This window comes from Falco peregrinus, chromosome Z (genome assembly GCF_023634155.1).
Source record: "Falco peregrinus isolate bFalPer1 chromosome Z, bFalPer1.pri, whole genome shotgun sequence".
Lineage (NCBI taxonomy): Eukaryota > Metazoa > Chordata > Aves > Falconiformes > Falconidae > Falco > Falco peregrinus.
The window spans coordinates 59,319,004-59,341,732 of record NC_073739.1 but is presented as its reverse complement, the minus strand read 5'-3'; the positions used below and the strand labels follow the sequence as shown (position 1 = coordinate 59,341,732).

The following is a 22,729-nucleotide window of genomic DNA, read 5'->3' as shown; positions in this document are numbered from 1 at the left end:
TGAAAGGGGAAAGATTTTTTTTTTCGGTCTGTTTCTCTTTCAAGCAAATCCTTTTCTCAATGTACAATGATTTTATTAAATTATGCAGACATGCAACCACTCTGGTCTCAGTTTCTGTTGGTCAGAAGAAATACATTGATAAAGCAAAAAAAAGACCTAGATGAAAAAAAGCTTAGTTTTAAGCTATTACTCCTTCCTTCTTTACGTAGATTGTCTGGTAAGTCTTCAGCTTTCATAAAGCATGTGCAGTGAAATGGACTTGAGCACCATCCTTGTTTAGATCCCGTGCTGTACTGCTTAGATATGGGTGCTGACCCTGGAAAAATGGACTCAGGGCCAGCTTGAGATTATTTATCTTAGCCTGTAGAAATCTCTGCCACAGAACAAGGAACCAAAATGCAGAAGTACTTACCATCCCATGCATCAAACATGTCTGTTATAAAATAATCAATGAAGGAAATCTGAGACTTGGGGATGCTGCAGGTGTTTCTGTCAAATACTGGCATGACAACAGGCAGACCCTGTCTCTTCTCTTCATCAGTCTAAGAAAACAAAACTCTAGTTAGCTCCTAGACCTTTGCTGGCTTTCATGCTGGGGTAGTGGAGGCCAGGGGATTAGACGAATTGCATTAGAGATTTGAGACAAACCTTAGAACCCCTGAGGTGAACAGCCTTAGTTTCACATGCTCTATTTGGTCTGGAACAGGCACTGAAATCAACATCTCTTCCCTTTCACAAGCAACCTATTACTATAGTGCTGTGATTGCTCTTAGCTCTGGTGAGGCAGACGCTCTAAGCTGGTGATTAGGGCACACCAGCTGAAAATGGAAAATGGGGTTGCAGAGTCCTTTAGCAGAGGAAACATTTGATCTCTCCTTTTTTGCACATCTCTAGTGGCTATTTCAAACCATTTCTCTTTTAAGTAAGAGGGATGTTGCTGTCACTACGTTCTCTGCTTGTATTGGGTTGTAAGATGAATAGTAAATGCGTGCACTTTTATTCTGTGTCCACAACTAGAAGAGGGCTGATTATGTTGCACTGAGTATGGGGGAGGAGCCAATCACCTCAACAGTCTTAGAATTTGATTACCAAACACCATTTTAAGTAGTATAGGTGGCACCTAATGCTGGGCAGCAGGGTAGTTCCCAAATTACCAGATGAGGTGAATGATGGGCAGAACAGTTCTCAGCACCTCACATTGCTGCAAGCAGGCCAGTGCCTGAGATTGGCAATTTAAAGCTGGCTTATGATACCTTGACTGCTAGAGAGATATGGCCTAAGTGATCCCTGATCTTACCTCGGAAGTGATCAAATGTATTCACTATGATTTAAATGAAGTTCAGACATATCTCAGGCACTAAATACAATTTTCTTTCAGTAGTAACTGTCACATGTATGATCTGAATTTGGGTGGTAGGCATGCTCCCTTTTCTGTCTCTCTGGTCATAACTGCTGATTTCTGCACCATTAGTGGCACATAAAAGCTAATAATTTATCAATTCTTCAAAGATCTAGGAGAGTGTTTCGCTTGCAGGAAGCTGGTGTGTTTGTGTTAGAAAAACTGAGTATTAAGAAAGGAAGCTGAGCTTCCAGTTCTGTCCAGAGAGATGCCATGTGATAAATATTTACACTGCCCACATGCCTGCAGTACTGGCATGTCGTGTGGTCTGCCTGTCATGGCAATAGTTTAGGTGCCATCTTATAAGAGAAAGCGCCAGCCTGATGATTCAGGTGAGGGTTTCATCAGCCATGGATCTTCATGCTGTCTTCAGGGAAGGTATTGGGACTAGAAGCTAGAATAGTGACAGTCTTGAATTTCAGCCAATTAAATTGACTAAGGCTAATCAAATAATTTTGTTTTTGCCAGATGGAAAAAGTTGAAAGTGATAAAACTTCCTTTCCACCATTCTGTACTGCTCACTTCCTGTAAGCAAACTAGCTAACTTCGACTGGAGTGAATTCTTCTGCATGGAATTCAGGAGCCAGTTCTGACTGGAGACAAAAAGCGTATGCCTAGATTCCGTGGTGATACTGGGCAGACCCCCCATGGAACAGCAGATGATCTGATATGCACTTTCCTACCTAAGATAATAGTTAAATTATAAAAATGTACGTACCTGTGCAAAATACTCCTCTGAAATTCTCCCTGCCCATTCAATACATAGCTCTAGAGGGCGACATGGATTTGCTACATCTGCACATTTAATCATCATGCGCTTGATAAGTGTCTGGTTATCTGGGAAATTCTTGATATTGGCTGTACATTCACAGTCACTGCCTTCATTCTGTAAAAGAGAGTTGGTTTACAGGGGCCAGTAGCCAGCATCTCTGCTAGCAGGAGTGAGGGCATGATTATCAGCTGTATCACACTTAGGCAGTAAGCAGGCATACAGCCTGACACCTTCTAATTTCATGCAGAGCACCAGGAATTTGGAGAAGAAAGTCATGTCTGAGAACTGCAGCCTTGCCAAGTAAATAATAATAACCCCATTACATAAGACATGTGGAGATTCTCAGACTGAATACCGAAGTTTGTGAAATAAAGAAGTCACAGGCTCTTTTATCAGGTAGCGTTACCCTTCTGTGCATCCCAGCCTTGCCCTCTTGGCACAGGAGCAGGATAGGGGATGCATCCCCCAACTGCAAGCCGATAAACCATCCTCACTGCCAAGTGTTTAAATTTGAGGGTGATGATGGTAGAGGGCTGCTTCATTTAGGGGTTTCTAGAGTTTGGTTTTCGTTCCTAGATGAAAATACTGAGGCAGGCACAAGGAGAGTGAACTGACTTGCACAACTGACTCTTTCTTTTACAGGCAGGAAAGCAGGTCTGTGACATTCAGTTCCAGTACATTTGCAGATAAAACTGTCTTTGTGCCAAATTTTGAACCCTCAGCCTGGAATACTTTTTGGTCTTAGTTACCAGCTAGGATGAAGTCTCAGATAACCTATGAGATTAACAGTAGGCGCAGGACTGGCAGACTGCCTGCAGAAAGTCTCTACTTGCTAGGCAGTAAAATACTGAATCACATATACACTGCTCTGGAGAGTGGATGGAGGGGACAGAGTAGTTACTGCAGGTCTGCTGTGGCATCATCTTTTGGGTCTTGAACAGTTTTGAAGGGCACAGGTATATTGTGTTCCTTATTGAGTAATAGCCTCCACCTAAGCTCACCATAGCATTAATACTATTCTCAAAATAATATATTTGTGTAATTATGGCCTCCCTTCCTGCTAAATTCAACTTGAGTCAAAACCTGAACATAAATACTTTTTACCACCACAGCTAAATTAATGTCTTTGTGGTTTATGGGAAGATATTTTGCAGTGACTCTTGCCAGTTCAGGCATTAATCTCCTAACGTTATGTTAGCTGTTAATTTTTTTTCAGCATGGGTAGCCCAGTAAAGAGCTGCCAGATTAACGCTGCTCCTTAAACTGCTGCTCAAGATCAAAAATAGGAAAAGCCACGATTAACAATAAGGAACCGAACAATCCAGTACTCAGGAAAAAACAGTCTGTAATACAACTGGTTCTGTGCTCCAACTCTTGTACATTTTACAATAGCCTCTGCTATAAACCAGTAAGATAAAGGAAAGAGTATCAAGGAAAACATTTTCTATAGGTTAGCAAAGCTGATTGCAGTAGAATGTATGGAAAGCATTTAAAGTCTCTTTAGGAAGTTCTAGAACAAATGCATTCATGAAATAAAAGGGAGATCCCCAGAAATGCGTTCAGAGCTTGGAAACACTGTGGCTTCAGTGAGGTTTGTGAATCTAAATCCTAAGGCCAATGGAGGCATGCCACAAAACTGAAGAAATTTTAAAAGGGTGGAGATGAAGGAAGCATTTCAGAAAAATGCTTAAGCTGTCAGAGGCAGCAGTGAAGCACTGTGAGAAGCCACATTTCCCAGTGACACCTCAGAGGGCTTTTTTAGAAATTGGTGGAGCAAGCGGCTCTCTGGCCCACCTGCAAGTACAGAGAAAACTGAAACTGGGTAATGCCATGCCACCCACTGATGTGGGCCTTCCTTTCCTCCAGACTTTGATCTAAAGCGGGATCCCCACTGTCCTTGCTTAGCTCATGCCAGGAGGGCAAACCCATGAAGCACAGTGCCAGGCGATGTGCAGAGAGCACAGTGCAGAAACAGTGATAGGGGCCCTCAGCGGTGCCCAAACCATCTCCCCCTGTGCTGAGGGACTTCTGACACTGAAAGCGACCAGGATAATTTGGACCCAGTGCCACATCCAGTGAGCCCTCCAGAGCTTGGAAGTGCTGGGGAGTGCAGTGCAAAGCATCTGCACAGCCGGCAAAGTTCAGCAGCATCTGTGATTTCCAGCTCAAACTGTTGGGAGAACAGAGTTCAGTGGTCCCTAGAAGCAGACCAGTTCAATCGACATAGTGCTGTCCTTGAAATGGTAAACCCCACCGGTCTGACTGGTTTCTGCACCCAGAATATATATATTTTTATATATATAAATATATATATTTGTACATATAAAGCGCCTATCACCATATTGATTCTTTGGCACCCATGACAGTCTGCAGTGGAAAGAGCCCAGTTATGGGGAACTGGCAGAAGCTGCTTTTATTCATTGTTAATATCACTGACCTTCAATTTGGTCTGATTTTTTTCCCCAATGTTTCTAGCAAAGCACTGTTCTCACTAAGCTGTGGTAAGGTGGTCTTTGCTTAGGTGAGTAACGCTACCCTGGGGAACCCTGTCAGGCACTGAGCGCTCAGTGTTGAAAGGCAAGAGAAGGTAAAGAGGAGCCTGGACTGAGCAACCCAGAGGCATCTGATGAAATAGATGGAGCACTAGGGCATGTAACTGGTAGGAATAAAGTCTTGGATATCTCTTGGTAGAATTAGGAAAGGGGATGGGGTGGGGAGGTCTTGGGAAGCAATGGAGTTATTCCTTGTGTCTTGAATGCTCCAGATTACATAGACACAAAACCATCAGGGCAGGTTCCTCAGTTGCAACCCCCAGGCTTCAGCAGATCCCACTGTTCGGAGGCAGGACTGTAGGCACCAGTGCCGACCTAGCTCCAGACACAGAATTTTGCATGTACAAAAGCACCACCTGCACGTTTTCTGAACACAAGATGGCTTTGAAGGCAAAGCTTTATAAAATGAAGTGTTTAAATGAGCTAAGGGTAGAGCCAGACATAGAAAACCAGAAAATAAAACACTTTGAGGTGTGATGTCATAAATCCAGCTGTGTCTTTTGGGTATTACCATGTGCAAATGAATACAGTGTGAGGGAAATTGTTACTTAAAGTTGTCTTGGAAGAACTTCACTGAAATGCCCGAAGGCAGAGTTCAGCAAGCACTTACATGTGAGCTGGTCTCCTCAGATGCCATTGGCTTATTGATGCTGTTCACAAATTTGTTAACGTGCTCAAAGTGCTTAGTCATCTCTGTTGCCAAAACCATATCAATAATGGCCTGGCGCAATGTCCGGTAGTGATTTCTAGGAAAGAAAAACAGCTTATGCTCACGAGCCTGCCAGATACAGCTCCATCCTTTCCTCGTCCCTGCCCAGATAGTGTTGCAAAACATTGCTCAGGGGCTTATCCACATGAGCTGGCAGCTTTGGAGTTACGAACAGTCAGGGTTGGAGGAATGGACTAGATCATGCCTCTCTGGGTTCCTCCAGCTCTGAACTCATGTATTGCCTTTTTTCTGTTATTTTACCTAATGAAAATCAATTCTCTGAAGTAATAAAAGTCTGCCATTCAATTTTGTAATACTGTAACACTAATACAGCTTCTCCAGGAACGGCACCAACACACTTCTGTCTCACTGTATGTTAGTTTGGAACTCAAATCCGGTTTTTAAAAAAACAACAGTGTTACAGGGGTTAGACAAATTCATTACCTGCTTGGGGTCAGGCCCTTTCCCTTTCACATCCCTTTCTCTCCCACCCTGCAAAAGCTAGGCTGATGCAACGGGAACTCCCAGGCTACATGCATGCCCAGCAGCATGGTGCTTCCAACCCTCCCAGAGCTTCAGCTCCCTCTGCCACCACTCCTTTCCATCCCATGGGAATGCAGCAGTGCCAGCAAGCATGGGGCCACATGCAGACACAGCATGCAGCACCTGGCTGCCTGGGTGGAAATGTGGCCCAAGAAAGCCGTTTCCAGGCTCCTGCAATGAAAAGGCAGTGGATCAAGATGCAGCCTTGAGACTGCCAACTGAACCATGCCATTGTAATCCATAAAAGATTACCAAACATCTCTATAAACTTCTGAAAGATACAAACTGAAGGACAGAGGGGTAAAAGTAAAAGCCTTTTCAAAAATCTCGCCTACATAGGATTCTGGAAGAGGTTAAATATTAACATCTCTATTTAAATTATATTTTCTGGTTTAAAAGGTAGGCTCTTAATCTGCCCCAAACCAAAACTGCCAAAAAAGAATCCACAAGGGCACACTCCACTTCTCCAGCAGACCTACCTATCAAGATTCTTGAAAATGTTGCATTTGCTGTCTTTAATTGTAAGCTGAAATGCCAGTGCTGTGTGATGACTCTCCAATACAGCCGTGTCATTGTAAAGGACAGCTAACTCACTGCCTGCATTGCACAGGAAGGAGTTGGTCCGTCCAGGGTGGTCTACGTCGTGAATGGTGGCAGCAATTAAAGCAGCCACCTCGTCTAAATGGTCAAGACTTCCCTACAGGAAGAGAGAAAAATTACGATGTGGCACAAAAATTACAGTAAATAATTTAGGATCATTTCTAGGTACACACAAATACGCAAGTGTAAGCCAGAGTGCAAGGATCCTACTTCCTTGCAGTCATCTTCCACTCACTGCACCCACAGGTTACCTACTCCAAAACTCCACCTCTCACCCTTAGCCAAAACCTCTTGCCTTAATGAAGCTTTTTACTGTGCTGTCACCTAAGCAGTATCTTTGCATTAAATCCTCTAATGGCAGATGGATCCTCTAGTGGAATCCTTCCAGTCTGTGTGATTGCCTGAATCCCTGTGTACGGACTGCTGCTATGCAGCTTGTGTGTTTTAGGATAGCATAGCATAGGACATGACAGGATATTTCAGTTGGAAGGGACCTACAGTGGTCATCTAGTCCAACTGCCTGACCACTTCAGGGCTGACCAGGAGTTAAAGCGTGTTGTTAAGGGCATTGTCCAAATGCCTCTTGCACACTGACAGGCTTGGGACATTTACCACTTCTCCAGGAGGCCTGTTCCAGTGTCTGACCACCCTCTTGGTAAAGAAGTGTTTCCTCATGTCCAGTCTGAACCTCCCGTGGCACAGTTTTGAACCATTGCTATGTGTCCCATCACTGGATACCTGGGAGAAGAGATCAGCACCTCCTTCTCCAAAGCTTTTGCAAAGCTTTATTAAGAGCTGTTACTAGCAGCCACTTACCAAGAGAGAGAAAAAAGCCAGGTTTTCCCACCCTGTTACTGCTACTTAAAAATTTAAGTTCCGTACTCATATAAACAGACTTTAAAGAAACTGCAGCGGCCTGCAGGCATCACAGGAAGACTTCAAAGGCAGAGAGACTGTGTGAAACCAGGACCATTATTTAAATAAACATCTGACTTTTGAATGACAGACATAAAATGGCAGACACCCTGCAATCCTAGCCCAGAGGTCTCCTCAGTGATGGCTATACCTTAACTTTCTCCTTTCCCAGAAAGAAGGCAGTAGCGTGCAGGACATCTGCTGCATGCGTGGAATTGTGGTACGAGTTGGAGGAGTGGTAGTTGGCTTCAATCACCTGCAGCCATGCACGCAGCGTTGCTTCTGAACAATTCAAAAACTCGGAGACCCCGAACCGGGCAAAAATTTTTAAGCCCAGATACACTAATGGCCTGAAAAACAATAGAAGGAAAAAGCACTGCTGTAAAACAGGAACTTCTGGCATTCTAAAGAGCAATAGTTTTGACAAAGAAACCAACAAGACTTTAAAAATAAAAGGTGGGAGGGAAGTGTGAATTATTTTCAAATTGCACTTCTATAACCTCTCAAAAGCCTGGCCAGGCTTACAAATTATTACATCTACTATCTTTTCAGACATTACTTTAGTTTGTTTTGTAGGAATGGTGCAGTTCCACTAGAGTTTCACTAATTCTTGTGGCCTCAGGGGAAAAAATCTTCAATGCTCAAGTCTTCTGTGTTTTTAGTATCTGTCAATCAATCAAAAATACTTGCACTTTTTCCTGAGGAGAAAAAGCAGACTTTGAATATGACATAGGCACATCCCAAAGGCTAGAAAGTCCTAAGACAAAAAAAGGTCAAACGTTTACTGTTTCAAATAATCCTGTGACTACAGGGAGTCCAGATTTCTACTTCCTGACTATTTGAAGTTGGTGATAAACGAAGTATATTGATACTTCTCAGAGCAGCTCTTAGCGCCAGGTTATTCCGTGTGAACTCTGTGAGCTTCAGGAGGACTGGATCACTTTCTAGAGCTGAGACAGGAGACTGCTATTGGTAAACTGTCCCCCCTTGAATTCCAGTTGTGAACAGGCAGCGGCTAAGTGTGTGTGTGCGTGTGTCTGTGTCTTTATGTGTGTATGTGTCTCTCTGTGTGTCTGTCTGTGTGTCTGTGTGTTTTTATGTCTGAAGCTGAACTTCTGACCTCTCAAGCAGAAGCCTGCATGATTGTATGGACTACACTAATCAGAAGTGGCATACCCTGAATTCTAGCAGCAGTGATCTCCCAGGGGTGGAGAGGGAACTTGAGGTCTGGTGAATGTGCTGCTGGGGAGGACAGCAAAGAGCCTGTGTGTGAAACACTAAATAGAGTAAAATCTCTAATCTTGCTGGTTCTTAAATCCAAATCCACTCTAGGTTGTCATTTACTCCATGTTGCCTGTGACAGAGTCCTATCTATCTGTCACATTTTTCACTCCTGCAAGATGATCTGCTGGGCTGAGAAAGGCATAACCCAAAGCCAACATCTGCAAATCAAAACCAAGCAAATGCAAATTTCAAAAATGGTAATTTTCTTCTGAGTACAAGAGACCTGATACTCTCTCCAATTCTTTGCATTTGGAATGAAAATCACTTTTCTCTGTGGATGACATGTTTACTTTTGTGGTCTGCATGACCTCAAAACTACTGGCATCTTCTTTCATTATAAGCTTTAAAATCTCAGGCTTTTGATCCTGTCACTGGTTCCTCCATCCCAGTTCTTCATCCCTATAATCAAAAGCCACAGTTGCCTCAGAGCTTCCTAAATCATAGGGCAATTTAGCTGAGGGAAGGGAGAGGCTTGCTTTTCCTAGCATGACCATTTGCACATCTGCAGGAAAAAGGGGCATCTGTGGGGACGTCCAGCATGTAACAACACCAGACCGTGCCAAACACCCGGACAGAGTGGATGGGAGTCAAGCAAGGGAAAAGTTGAACAGGAAACAATTCTGGAGGGCTGCAGATGCTGTCAGGGAAGATAGTCTGCACAGGGCTCTCCATGGCCTGCCTGTACATGCATCTGACCATGGTGCATGCCTGACTTGTTAAGTGGGATGTGGTATCAACACACATGCACGCGCACACACACACACACAAAGACAGACAGCTCTCACAGATTTGCTGTGAGTTTTGCTTGCTTCAGTTTTCCCAGAACAAAGCACTTTCTGCAACAGCTCAATGACATTTTTGCGGGCACTTGGGGAAAGGAGTCCAGTACCTTTTATTTGTAACAGCCTCCAACTCAAAAATATTGAAGTCCCAGCTTTCCTCATTATTCAGAAGCTGTGCAATACAGGGTGGAACATCATTGATGGTGTTTGGCACTGAAAGGTGACTATGGCTCAGGTTCATATCTGTTGAAATAGAATTTGGGAATTACAACGCTTCTGGATTCTGCCCCCCTCCCTGCAGAATTCCATTTAGCAAACAACTCTTTTTCAAGAAAAACAACTCTTTTCCTTACATGAAAAAGTCTGTAAAAGCCTACAATATATGCAGTTTACATTATTACAGATGATTTGGACATAAAGCAAAAAGATCAGTGAACATTTCTTTGAGTGACAACTTAGTTTTTTCCTAATCTGATTTTCTACATTTTGAAATGCATTATTTTAATTATTTGAACCTGGTTGTACTCCGAAATGGAGGCAGTCTAGCACTTGTTCTGCAGTCACTTAGACAACCATTTCCAAAGACATACATCAACAGTGCAAATTAGCTTGGAGCTCTATGTCACTAGCATCTACAAAAGAAGTTGCATACAAAGGGAAGTTTAAAATGGTGGCTTACTCTTAGAAAACACATACTCATTTCCTGACAGTCTTCTCAAGCCATCCTGAAAAAGCAAGTTTATTGTAACTTTTAGGCAGAGTAACCATGATCATTAATTGCAAAAACACTACATGCACTTTCTTTTCAGGTACTATTCCTGGGTACTAAAAGCACTGCTCCTATTGTAGCACTAGGCACCATCCTTGTTTTAAGTCTTTCAAAACAGACTAGAAAGGATCCAAGGAACACTAGTATGAGATCTGCAGAAAGGATATTATTAACTAACTATACAGTGTATTGCCCTCCTTGACCCTTTCACTGGCACCTGCAAGATTTAATTCTTCAAATTAATCACTACCATTTGTTTTTCATTTGCTTTATATTGACAAGGATTAGCCCAGTGTTTGTTAAAAAATAAGGTAATCCATGCTGAAACCTAGGTGGTTTGTCTCTGGCAGACAGTGCTGTTGCTGTTACAGGACCAAAGTCAGAACGTGATTGAAGTAACCTCTCTTACACTAGACCAGCTGTAGAGGAATCTCTCTAATCCCATCTAAGCTTCCAGCATTTCTAAAAAGTATCTCCTTGAGACAAATCAGATTGAACGGTACAGTTTCTAGTGGCAACTGTAGTGGCAACTGAATGCACCCAGTGAACTGAGACATGGCGGTAGCTCACTACATCTTGGTGCCTACTGTTGGTATAGAGGCCAAAATACTTAAGTGAAACGGTGATGAAGTACAAGTCCCCTTCTCATTGCTTGTGAAACTTAGGCACACAGAGCACTGAACTGTCATGTAGTCCACTGGTAGCAGTAATTTAATCTTTAAGAATTTTACTCACAGTCATCAGACCTCCAACAAGATCACTTGTGTGAGGATCTTCATCTTTGGTACCTAGCTGAGGGGAGTAAAGTTCTGTTGTGCGGAGGATTTCCAGAACTCTGTCCAAGGCCTCTGCTACTGTGATGGGGCTGTTTTCCTGGGCAGCATTAATTATGTTAATAACCTGAAAGCAGATTAAGGAGGCAGACAAGGAAGAGTGAATGGCACTTTTGTCTTTTCTTATTACAAAGTCTTTATTCTTGGCTTGATTTTGCTGCTTTCCATTTAGCGAATGTAATTCCCCGCCAGCCCTTGCAGTACAACTCTGGAAATGTAAATTTGTGCTCAGATTCCCTGGTATCCGTCTGCTATTTATAACTGGCAAACTCCTGGGAAGTGAAAGCAGAAGAGTGTGGAATATCTGAAATGGTTGCAGGTGGGTAGACAAAAAACTAGCCATGTCCCAGTCCTTCAGCATAGCCAGAGCTGCTCAGAAGCAATCATCCAGTCCCTAGAGGAAAATACCCAAACAAACAACTCCTGGATGTGACTCGGATATCCTGATATTGGATGTAAAGCCTTAGTTTTCTCAGTGTGAAAATGAAAGGCAGAGAGCAGAAACAGCTGGGCTGTGGGAGAGGAGAGTGGCTCTTCTCCATCTCCCACCTTGTGTCTCAGTCGGGGAGCGCAGCAATGACACAGCAGCAGCACCAAGGACTGCTCCTGGTGCTGCCAGGACTGAGAGAGAGGAAGCCCCAGGGCTGTCTTCTCCAGCCACCAGAAGCTGCTGCCAGGGCACTACAGGCAGCACTTGCTGTGGGTGCACTTCAGGAGAAGGAAAAGGAAAGTAGCCAGCTGCTCTAAGAGGCACAGTGGTGCTGGGAAGTAAAGAGCTTGATGATTGGAAGAGAAACTGGGAAGAGAAGGAAAAATGGTTTGAGGGTGGGAGGTGGCAGGCACCCTGGTCTGTGGGACAAGTGATTGAGCAGCTGGTTTGCAACAGCAGAGTTTGTCTAACACAGATAATGAAGAAAAGGATGCAGAAAAGGGGGGGAACAGAACATGGTGCAGGTGCTCCTTCCTCTGCATGCTGTCTTATCAATGGTAAAAGCAAAGATGAGACGATAAGACTGGAAGCACATGTCCTCCTACACATGTGTGGCCCAACAGAGCAGGTTCCTGTTCCTGCCACAGGCAGCGCATCTAGCAGGGACACCCTTTTCCCCTTTTAATATTCTTCTTTGTGACTAAGATTTGGAATGAGATGATGAGGGGTAGAAAGTGGTAAGAAAAGAAAAAGATTTAAATTATTCTGTTAAATACAAGGTGCGGGGAACCCCTGGCTGTCCTGCCACAAACTACATACTTCCCTATGAGAGCAACTCTAAACGGAGTTTGTGGGAAAGGCAGTGCTCAGGACTTACCTTTGTGATAGGGGCTTCTATTGTCATTGAGTGGATCCTTGCCATGGAAGAGTACCGTCGGGTCTGTAAACTTGGAGCTGCCATTAAAGAGAGCCGCTGTTTACGTACCACAGAATGTAAATCAGGTAACACCACCATTTAAAGAGTGCTGTCATTGGGGAACAGCATGACAGAATCCAGCCCAGTCTCCCATTTCTCCCGTACCTCCCCTCCTGCAAGTTCTTGCTTTACTGTTTAATATCTTGCACTGTTGTTTACTTCCTTGGCAGCCACCCCTCACTTCTGTCATTTTTTCAGTCCATCCTTCACTTCAGCTATAGTGAAATGAAGCTATACTTAAGCTGTATTACATTTCATGCCCACGGCCTGCCACTCTTCCTTTGTCTGCAATGGATCTCTGTCAGACGTGGCTCCTCCTGTGAGGCAGTGTTTGTATGTCCCTCATCTCAGTGGTACAGCTGCTGTAATGACACCCCTTCCTGCTCCCCATAAACTGTGCTTCTCTCACTACATACTGGGGCAGAAAGAAATCTCTGCCACCACTGTCGCAGCCCCAGCAAGCAGTCACAAATGGGATCAGGAACAGAAGTACTGCTCTCAGGTATCCAGCAGCAATAGATCCCTTCATGCCCCACACTAATGAAACCAGAATACTGGTTCAGGAGCACAAGCTGCAGCTTTCTAAGAGAGGTGGAGTTAATGCTTCATCATGCGCCCTTTCAGCAGGCTGCCCTCATCCCGTGCACAGCTGCTCCTCTTTGTGAAGGCACTGCGTGCTGCCATGCATTGTATAGTGATGCTGGTACTTGTCCGAGGCACTGTTTTGCAAATCAGAATAAAGGCATTTTACAGCAGTTATAAAATACTGGAGTAATCTCTGTTTAATCAGCTGTGAATCTGTCTGGTTCCTCTTTCATTCTGCATTTTTATTGCCCAGAGCAAGTTTGTTCTTTATTTATAACATCATTCTTGACAGTTTACTTTCTTACCATCACTACTTTGAGATGTTATTGACTTAACATCAATTGAGTCTTTCCTTCTGTTCTTGCCTTTGAAAGAATGGGATTCTGAAAATACAAAATAAAAGCTTTAACTATGCATCAAGTAAGACCTGTACAGAGTCTTCTTCATCTAAAATTCTGAACATTTAATAAAGTGATCGTAATGATACCACATAAGTGGGGGAAATACTGTAATCTCTGCACATCAGAACAAGGGACTCGGTGTCTATTTTAGAGCGACTTGTTTAAAGACACCTGGAAAGCTGTTTCGCAGTGAAGTCAAGATGAACGGGGAGTTGCTTCAACTAACTTTACCTGCCTAAAAGCAGCAGTTTTCCAGGCTGCCTCTGTCTAACATAGTTGTCAAAGATCCTGCTTTAGGAGAGATGTCTCAGGCAGGTGCGTTGAACCCCTCCTGCAAGCCCCTTTTGCTCTACACTGAACACTGAACAAGGCTGAATTTAACTGCCTAGAAATCTAGCCAAGTGAGAAAAATCCCATCTCAGTCTACAGTCTTCCAGGCCAAGCACAATTCAGACTCAGACAGCTTTTGCTTTTAATTGCAATAATTTTTTGTACACCATGTTTAAGAAAAATCCAACATACTGAGAAGAATTATAAACAATCAATTCAATTGCTGTGAAAATTAACCACGCACCAAGCTGTCATTCTTGAAATGACATTCTGCCATTTGCTAAAGCAAGAGAGGTTATCACATCCAGACAAATGCAAAAGCTGGATGAAATGCCTGGAAAGAGCCTCAAGAAAAAGTGATTTGGTAAAATTTCATTTTCCTCCAAAACAGTACAGTCTGTACTCTCCCTTATGTTTAAAAACAGCAACTGGCCATCTATGCAAGACTTCGCGGGAGTCTCTATGATGCCTAATCCCAGAGTATCTGAAATGCCACTCAAAGATCAGAGACCCCAGCAAGGCTTCAAAAAGAGACAACCGTCATGTGAAGAACCAGAAACACCATAAAACTGATATTCTCAACAAAAGGACCAATTTGCATACATTCTGTCATAAAGACAGGATATATGCAGCCTGTCTTTAGCAAAATAAAATGAAAAGTGCAGTTCTCCAGAATTAAAAAATTATCCCTCTACAAAATTACTGGAATACAATGTCTGTCTTAATTCTTTTCTTTACCACAGATTTACAAGACAGCTTGGATCTTAATTTGTTTTAGTCCAGACTGGAGAAACTGAAAGCATTTTTCTCTGTCAACAGCTAAGAGCAGGGCATAACAAATGTATGTTATTTTATTTATTTATTTGATAGGTCTTCTCTTTCAGACTCCTTTCCTACATTAATATTTGGTGGAGTGTAACGTAAGGCACTTGAATGGGAGCAAACATTTGTACACAAACATAGCTGTGAGTGGCAGTAGCTGACAAGACAACTCTGCTTGCATTAAATACCAACCACCAAGTTGGAAACTTTGCTAGTGCCACCTAGAGTGCATAAAAGCTAATCTGTGCCACACTAGTTTTAGCTGAAAATATTTAAATGCCTTCCTTCACCTCGTGGTCTCTCCATCCAGATGTGCTACACATCACACCATCACAAACAGCATGATACACCTGGATTATTTTTCCTACACTCATCACATACTGGTATATGCCTATGGCTCTGGGAATTTATTCTTCAAGCACAACCACAGACTGCAGGGAAGGATAACCTACATCACATAAATGTGACTCTAAGATTGCCTGCTTTCACTGCACCATAGTGATCAACGTGGTGTCATAGGATGTGGCTTCCCAGTCTTGGAATCTGTCACAGTAATGAGCAAAACCTAAATGCCCACATAATCTGTAAAACAACAACATGTTAACTAGTAACAAGGGTTCTTCAGCTTAATTCACAGGTATTCTCACCTTCCTGTTGCAGGAAAGAAACTGTGAGAAAGAAAAACTGCATTTATTACAGGGACACAGGAGCAAGCAGTTTAAAACACTGTGGACCAGTTTTGATGGCAGCAACGGTAACGAGAGCAGCAAATTGCATATATTGTCTCTTACCACCCCTGTCCATTATTATTTGGCATCTCAGAGCTCTCCAATGCTGGTACCTATTCTTATGCTACTTGGAAAAGCAGGGGATGTTAAGCAGTCACTTCCCATGGTCTCCGTATGTTATATCCTTCTATGTGAAAATGAGAAGCTGCCTGACATTGCCCAGCAATGCTGGCCCATGTTTCACAGCGGGAAGGGCCTCAGGTGCCAGAAGGTAACAGGGCACAAGAACCTGCTCACTCCAAATAAGACAGCAGTGCTGCGTCTGGCTCAGATCACTAGAACCACAAGCTCAAAACTGGCCTTTGGTGCCTCCTTCCTCAGAAAAGAGTGTTACTCCAAACATCACACAGCATCAGAAGGGATTATCCCTTTATACTCCACGCTGTTAGTCGAAAGCTATGTGTGAGCTACTGAGAGCTTGATGGGGCTGTCTGCAGGTAAGCAAACCTGCCCGAGACACAGGGCGAGGGCTGTGCAGACATGCTGCAGCAGCTCGGTGCTGGCTGGACGTGACTAGCTCCAGCCCGGGCACTGCAGACAGTTACCTCAGCCCGGTGCTGGGGCCGAACCGATGGCCTGCTGACAGGTCCTAAACCTGGAAACACCAGGGCAGATCTGCTGGCACAAATCAGCACAGTTCCACACTAATTTCAAAGACAAAGGGGTGCCAAGGTACACCAGCTTCAGGATGAGACAGAGTGTTCTAATGCAACAAAGAGAAATACATCTCAACTGTGAATGCATGGCAAGAACTCTGCACAGGAGACTGAATTATTAATGATGGTTACAAATCCAATTCATGATGTGACATCAGAGCAGCTGGCATCTGTCATTGGCCACCTGCTCTGACCACTGACTCAACAGAGGGAAGAGACAACATTTCATGTCAGCAAAGAACCAGCCATGATCTCAAGCACAGGGGTATATAAAGGTAAATGATAATATTCTAACCTGACTGAGAATTGTCTCCTGTGTACTTCTCATCACGGTGACTCTTGTAGAGCTGAAGATGCACCAAGAGTAAAATAAAATAAGGAAAAAGAATACAAAAAGACTTTAAAAGGGCTACATTCAACACCATCCTTATCCAGCATTTTCTGTTCTGCTGTTTACAAAAAAAGTGCTTAAAAGACTCTTCAGGCCTAGTAACATGTAGAGAAATACTATGAGCATTAACAGATATGCAATGCAGAAAATCACAGATACCGTAGTGCTTTTATGTACTAAATTCCTGTTCAATGCCTGCGTCTGCAAGAGAACTGACATTCTTTTTTAGATAGTTTTAAGTGCAAATTGCATATGAACCTGAAAGATTCCAGAAATAAAATGCAAAAAGAAAAAAAAATCCTAAGATGTTCATTTTTGGCCTCTGTACAGTAATTTTAAACCCATTTTCTTAGTACTAGCTCCGCTAATCTTGCATACATCCTTTCATGAGTCACTGAGGAACTGGACTTCAAAAAAACTCAGTTACAAAAACAACTCTCCAGCAACTGAAGAGTAGAGGTAGGTGTCTTCCTTCAGAACTTTCTTTATTTCCAAGTAATTTTTGATCAGAAAAAGTTAAACACAAAATCTTTGTGCTTCTGAAACATCTTGGGTAGCTCCACCAATAGGTATTTCAAACTTTCTTAGAATTTAAATAGGGTATTTCCATCATCTTAAAAGTCCACACGTACTGCTTGATTTACAATAACACAGATTAAGTGCTCCTCTGCTTTTCTATCCTGCTCAGAAACAAAAGCATAGTCTGTCCGGTACATGACAGTTTAATATCTGCTAATAACTTCTCTCCACTCCTTTGTCATGTGGTTACAAGAAACTGTTTTGCTGTTAATAGGAAAACTGAGCAGAATTTTCAGTACCTCAAGTCTTCCCTCTAAAATTAGCACATGATGTATTTAGGTATAGCTAACAGAGACACAGAAAAGGACTAAAAATAATGCATTACTTTTTTTACTCTAGTCACTATAGAAGATATACATACCCTCTAATTCAGATGAATAAACTTCAGTGCCTAGCACTGCACTTACACATTATTCATTACACATCACATTTAGGAGTCCACTAATGTCATCTAACTTATGGCGACTGTTTCCTCTGACCAAATCCATCACCTGCCTATAGCAAAGCACTAGATTGTGTGGAAGCACAAAATCCATGGTTGCAACCTGTGAGTTAAAAGGAGAGCACAGCAAAGTTGCACTTACACCCTTTTAGCATCTGTATCAGTTCATGACTGAGCATGCTGGAGGGTCCCCACAGGGATAATTCAGGAAAGAAAGTAAAGGAATGATACAAATTCTGTTTTCCATCATTCTAGCACATGCTCCACTTTTTTTTTTTTTTTTTTTTTTTTGCTGGTGCAGAGAGGAGAGGAAGAATGTGGAAGGCAAAGAGAATGGAAAGGCAAAAAACCAAAATCCAGGAGTGGCTTTCTGTAATGAGTAAGAGGGAAAAAAAACCCAGGAAGGGGAAAACCTGTGCTCATGCTCCATATAGATCTTGTTCAAGGGAGTGTAAGGAATTAATCTTCCAGAAAACTGATTTTATAAGCTTAAAACACCTGTCTTGTGATCATGCAGGAACTCTCAGAGAAATCATCTTGTCCAAAGTAAGATCGAGGAAGCTCATCAGATATGGTACAGTGACACAAGGCATCTGAACTGCTTGTTCTGGTCCCAAACTGGAGCTTCTATCAGAGCCCATGGATCTATCTCTGTCTACTGCACAACTGGCAGAAAACATTGGCACAGTCCTTTAGAGTGCCCTACTAAAAAAATAAACCACATTTCAGTTCTGCATACTTCTCTTACCCCTTCTGCAGGCATGACCTGAAAGATCCAGGTAAGGTAACATATGAGGGCAGTTACACAGCTAATCTTGGGCCAATATGTTCTTAAGAGGAGAAACGCTACCTCTGTTGTAAATCTGTGAATGTGCAAACACTGGACTCTAACCTGCCAGGTCTCAAATTGGCAAAAACAGCATTAATCATTACCTAGGCTTCAGCACATGGAATAGTCACATGAAAGTCAATCCCCATTCATAAACCTTCACTGTAAGGATACTTGATACACTCTGAGATGTATTTTCTTCCATGCATAAATACTTGGTTTTTGTATGTGATAGATTTGTCACAGAAATACATGAAGGTTCCTGCAGCACAGTGACCTCTAATCATACTGTGATATCCCTTACCAAGGCTGTTGGTAATGACAACATGCATTTTTTAAGGTGAAACAATTCATAACAATGCAAGGATGTAAGTCTAAATGCTGAGATCAAGCCATTAATGATTATGTTGATGCAGTGAAACATCAGACATTTGCATCAAAATTTGAATTACGACAGCTTTTACTCCTCTATAACTAAATAGTTTGTTCGATTTCTTCTTGTCCTTCCATAAGGAATTATCTGGGGCTTGAAAATAAACCTAACATTTTTTTAGGGCAGAGAAAAGTTGTACTGCTACAGGTATTCAGACATGGATTTTAAGAAAACTGCAATGTCTGAATGTTGATCGGGATTTAAAACATCACATTAGTATTGCTAGAAAAATAACTCTTAAAAGTCTCATGAATATAATACAGATACTCCTGTACATCATCATCACTGCCCATCTAAAATAAAAAAAAAAAAAAGCCAACCCAAACCCAAACACACCCAACCCCCCCAAATTTCAAGACACTCTTTGAATTTTTTCATGCAATGCCAGAGCACCTGGTGCTCTGCTACAGACAGGAGGTATTTCCACCACAGAAGTGAAACAGAGTAATTACCTAGTTCTGTTGAATGCACCTTGGTTTTTTCCCTAATGGACCTTAAATCTCCACAGACCATGCTTTCTGTTAGGCTGTGGTCTTCAACCTTTGTGGCAGATCTCTACATCTGTGGAGAACCCTTCAAGGCCATATTCTTTGGGCCCACCAAATGTGTAAAGCTTCCCAGACCTATAGCTTGTTGCATTAGTGCTTTATTTACCAATAACTGCTTATGAACCAAAACTAAAAATGTTGACTTCCTGGTGCTTTCCAAAGTGCAATGGGGATGGTTTCAACAGTCATATTTTATCGAATACCACCTATGAACTTCTTCAAATAGTAAAGGTTTTCCAGTAATGTGTTAATATTCAGTATTGTTGTACTGAAGAAAGGGCAACTACAAATAGGAGTGACTTTCTAAATACCTTTTAGGCACAAGTGTCTTAATCCACATAATGGATAAAAGCACATTAAAATTCTAACTAAAAGAAGATACATAACCCCTCCTCTAAAGAACATGGAAACACACCCTGTTTCCAAAGCCCATCCTCAGCCTAAAATGTTGCCAGCTATTGCCTGTGCTTCCCACTTTCTATCTCACCCCTACAGACCACAGGCTCAAGACAGATTTCACTCCTTTGCTCACAAAAGTCCAGACTTCTTTACAGGCCCCATACTAGAGTATTTTTGAGGCAGACACTTTCAGAGGGAGGGAACCAGGAGCAGATGACGGCAAACAGCTCCCCATGCCACCAGCTTTGCTGCAGGACTTGCTTGGGGGGATTTGTGCCTGGAATGCAGAGACCCATGTCAACTGCCACTGCTGGTTTACTTGGGTTATGGCTTGGGTTACACCCCTCCACAACACACCTGATGGTCACGAGATGCCTCAGGTCCTGCACGAAGGCTACACTTTATTCAGGAACCTCACACTGGCAACCTTGTGACAGCTGAGCACAGGTCATTATTGGACATAAGTACACCAGATCACACTGGCAAGAGCAGCTGTAGAAAAATGCCCCTGAACTCCCTTTGGACTATGGTCTGTGTTGCTTCACAGTGTCACGCACTCAACTGCCACATCCATGTTCCAGAGAATTAAAGCCTTTCTTTCTCTACTCAGCAGTCCTAGAAAAGAAGAATAGCCCATGCAAATGCTGAAGTTTTCTTGCTCGCTCCACCAATCAAGGAGAATCTCATTGACAATACAGATCACATCCTTTTGGAAAAATAACAGTTTCTAAACCAAAAAAATATCAGTTTAGTAAAGGCTATGAAAATTATGACAGGAAAGAAATACAATACCTGTTTGTTGTTTTCATTAGGGCAATTCAGCCTTTTGAGGGACACAAAGTGTCTTATTTTCCTAGCAACAGAAAAAAAACACATTAGCGTATCAGATGGCAAAGAGAGAAGTAAAGTGATGCACTGCTATTTTACAAAGCAGAGGTCTCCACACCCTCATGAAACAAGATACCAAAACCCAACATCAAACAGATGACTGGGCAACAAGCACTCCTTCACCATTACAGTGATGTTTTTGTCCCAGAACAGCTGCTCCTTTTGCTCCTGCAGGAATTCACCTGCACATCTGGGAGCAGAATCTGGCAATGTGCCCACACTACACCACAAAGGTGTGAGCATGTACAAGCACGGACACAAACAAGGGGATCGCCCAGATGCTGTTCATTCCAGCTAACCCTGTGACAGTTTGGATTCCACAGAATAACTTCATAAAGAAATGCACAGTAACATGAACCTAAAGGTCTACTTGCCAGTGTCTATAGCACGTAACTATATAACTAACAATATACCAGTAACATTATTAACTGTTACAACTTTACAGTTCTTTTACCCAGGGTATGTCAACTCCAAAATGGACGAAAGTCAGCAACAAACATGACCTTCTCAACTTTGCTTGTCCTTTCCACACTGCTTGAAGTCAGCAGTTATATCAGGACCTTGCTACTAAATACATGGAGGTTCATGTCAAATTTATAGATGGGGAAAGCAGAGAGAAGGCCCTACAAAGCAGAAAGCAGTTATGTTCTGCACAAGTTAGTTACCCTCCTTGACCCATCACAGGTGTTATCTTCACATGCTGCTGGATACTGTCTCCTGATTTTCTTCTTGCGTAGTAAACTCCTTGCCATTCCTAAGCAAACAGACACAACAGAGACAACATCTAAGAATACGCAGCTTGTAGTCAAATACTCATTTATTATTACATAGTCCTTACATAGTAAATGATTACATATTAATTTGTGGTTGTATTTTTTAAAACAGTGTAAAATTTATTAATACAGAGTAGCACCTTTAACAGGCATTTGCTAATGTAAGGACAGAGTAAATATCTTTTTCTGTGAGAGACTACAATTTTTACAAAGAACTTTAGGCATCATCTACTTTGAAGGGATACAAACATTCTTGCTGGGTAACACCATAAGCAGTGGTGGCTGCACAAAACATCCAGAGGATATCTCCCCTGGGAGCAGTAGAACCAAACTCTGTGCTCAGCACCATTCAGCTTTGAAGCTGTCAGTCATCAGGTGGCATGTATGCTAAATTTCAGAAGCCCTTGACCTAACGATGTCCTTGAACTAACCTCAGGTAACCAACAGCCTATTTGCACTCCATGACTTTTCTCACGACCACGGATCTCTGAGGCACTCCGGATCAGCAAAAGGAAGAAAAAAATTCTTCATGGCATCTTTTATCCTATTCTCTCATGTAAATGTCCATTTCTCTGACTAGCCACTGATTTTCCCTCCATCTCCACTGCTACAGGAAAGCATCAAGAGGACACCAGGCCAACACAGGCATGTATGCACCATCTGTAAGCAGTCCACTGATACAGATATAAAAAATACCTTCTGGTAAGGACTGGAGAAGGAAGGAAGTTGAAGCAAAAGGCTTCTCTCTTTACCACCTCAAAGAAGAGAGATTTTAAGGAGGGATCTACTTGGCAGCAGTATAGGATGAAGTTGGGAAATGGGTGGACGATACCTTCTCTGTCACAGAGAAAGATGGATAGAGGCAGAGCTAGCAGCTGGGCAGCCTGTGTAAATGAGGAGCAAAGCAAAAGTAGCCTGCAGGTATGGCTAATAAACCAAGGTGAACCTGCAAACAACTCCAGCGACCCTCAAAGCTCAGATCATTGCAGGAAATGACAGAAATATTCAAGAACTCCCTAAAGTTCATGAAGAGGAGGGTGAGACTGCTGCATATATCAGAAGAACATATTTCCAGGAACATGCAGTGCTTCTGTGGCCTGTCACCACCACAACAGGAGTTCACAGCACACTGCAAATATTTTAACTATAGTTAGAAAAACACACCCCACTGAGTGCTGACATATTTTGGTGCTTAAAGCACAGTCAATGAAGGCTCTGCAGTTATGACAGAACAGTTAAACCTTTCTGGATGATGCAGCCACCTGAGAGACTGACAGAGGGACAAATTGTTATGTTCCAAG

General features: G+C 42.6%; 2 protein-coding genes across 2 annotated transcripts in view; one reads left to right on the top strand and one right to left on the bottom strand.

The window, feature by feature from the left end:
• WDR41 (WD repeat domain 41) overlaps window positions 1–20,455 on the top strand; it is a 49,080-nt gene extending 28,625 nt beyond the window's left edge. The window contains exon 13 of the mRNA XM_055790313.1: window positions 14,306–20,455. Within this exon, the coding sequence (XP_055646288.1) occupies window positions 14,306–14,353 (48 nt within the window). The 3' untranslated portion in view covers window positions 14,354–20,455. The remainder of the gene's footprint in view (window positions 1–14,305) is intronic.
• Window positions 1–22,729, bottom strand: part of PDE8B (phosphodiesterase 8B) — a 79,571-nt gene that overhangs the window by 2,189 nt on the left and 54,653 nt on the right. Inside the window, exons 11-23 of the mRNA XM_055790315.1 lie at window positions 21,321–21,409; window positions 20,560–20,620; window positions 16,442–16,493; window positions 13,455–13,532; window positions 12,466–12,542; window positions 11,061–11,225; window positions 10,236–10,281; window positions 9,664–9,799; window positions 7,642–7,840; window positions 6,455–6,672; window positions 5,334–5,469; window positions 2,118–2,285; window positions 413–542 (exon numbers count right to left, since the gene is read on the bottom strand). Coding sequence (XP_055646290.1) covers window positions 413–542; window positions 2,118–2,285; window positions 5,334–5,469; window positions 6,455–6,672; window positions 7,642–7,840; window positions 9,664–9,799; window positions 10,236–10,281; window positions 11,061–11,225; window positions 12,466–12,542; window positions 13,455–13,532; window positions 16,442–16,493; window positions 20,560–20,620; window positions 21,321–21,409 — 1,555 coding nt within the window. The remainder of the gene's footprint in view (window positions 1–412; window positions 543–2,117; window positions 2,286–5,333; window positions 5,470–6,454; window positions 6,673–7,641; window positions 7,841–9,663; window positions 9,800–10,235; window positions 10,282–11,060; window positions 11,226–12,465; window positions 12,543–13,454; window positions 13,533–16,441; window positions 16,494–20,559; window positions 20,621–21,320; window positions 21,410–22,729) is intronic.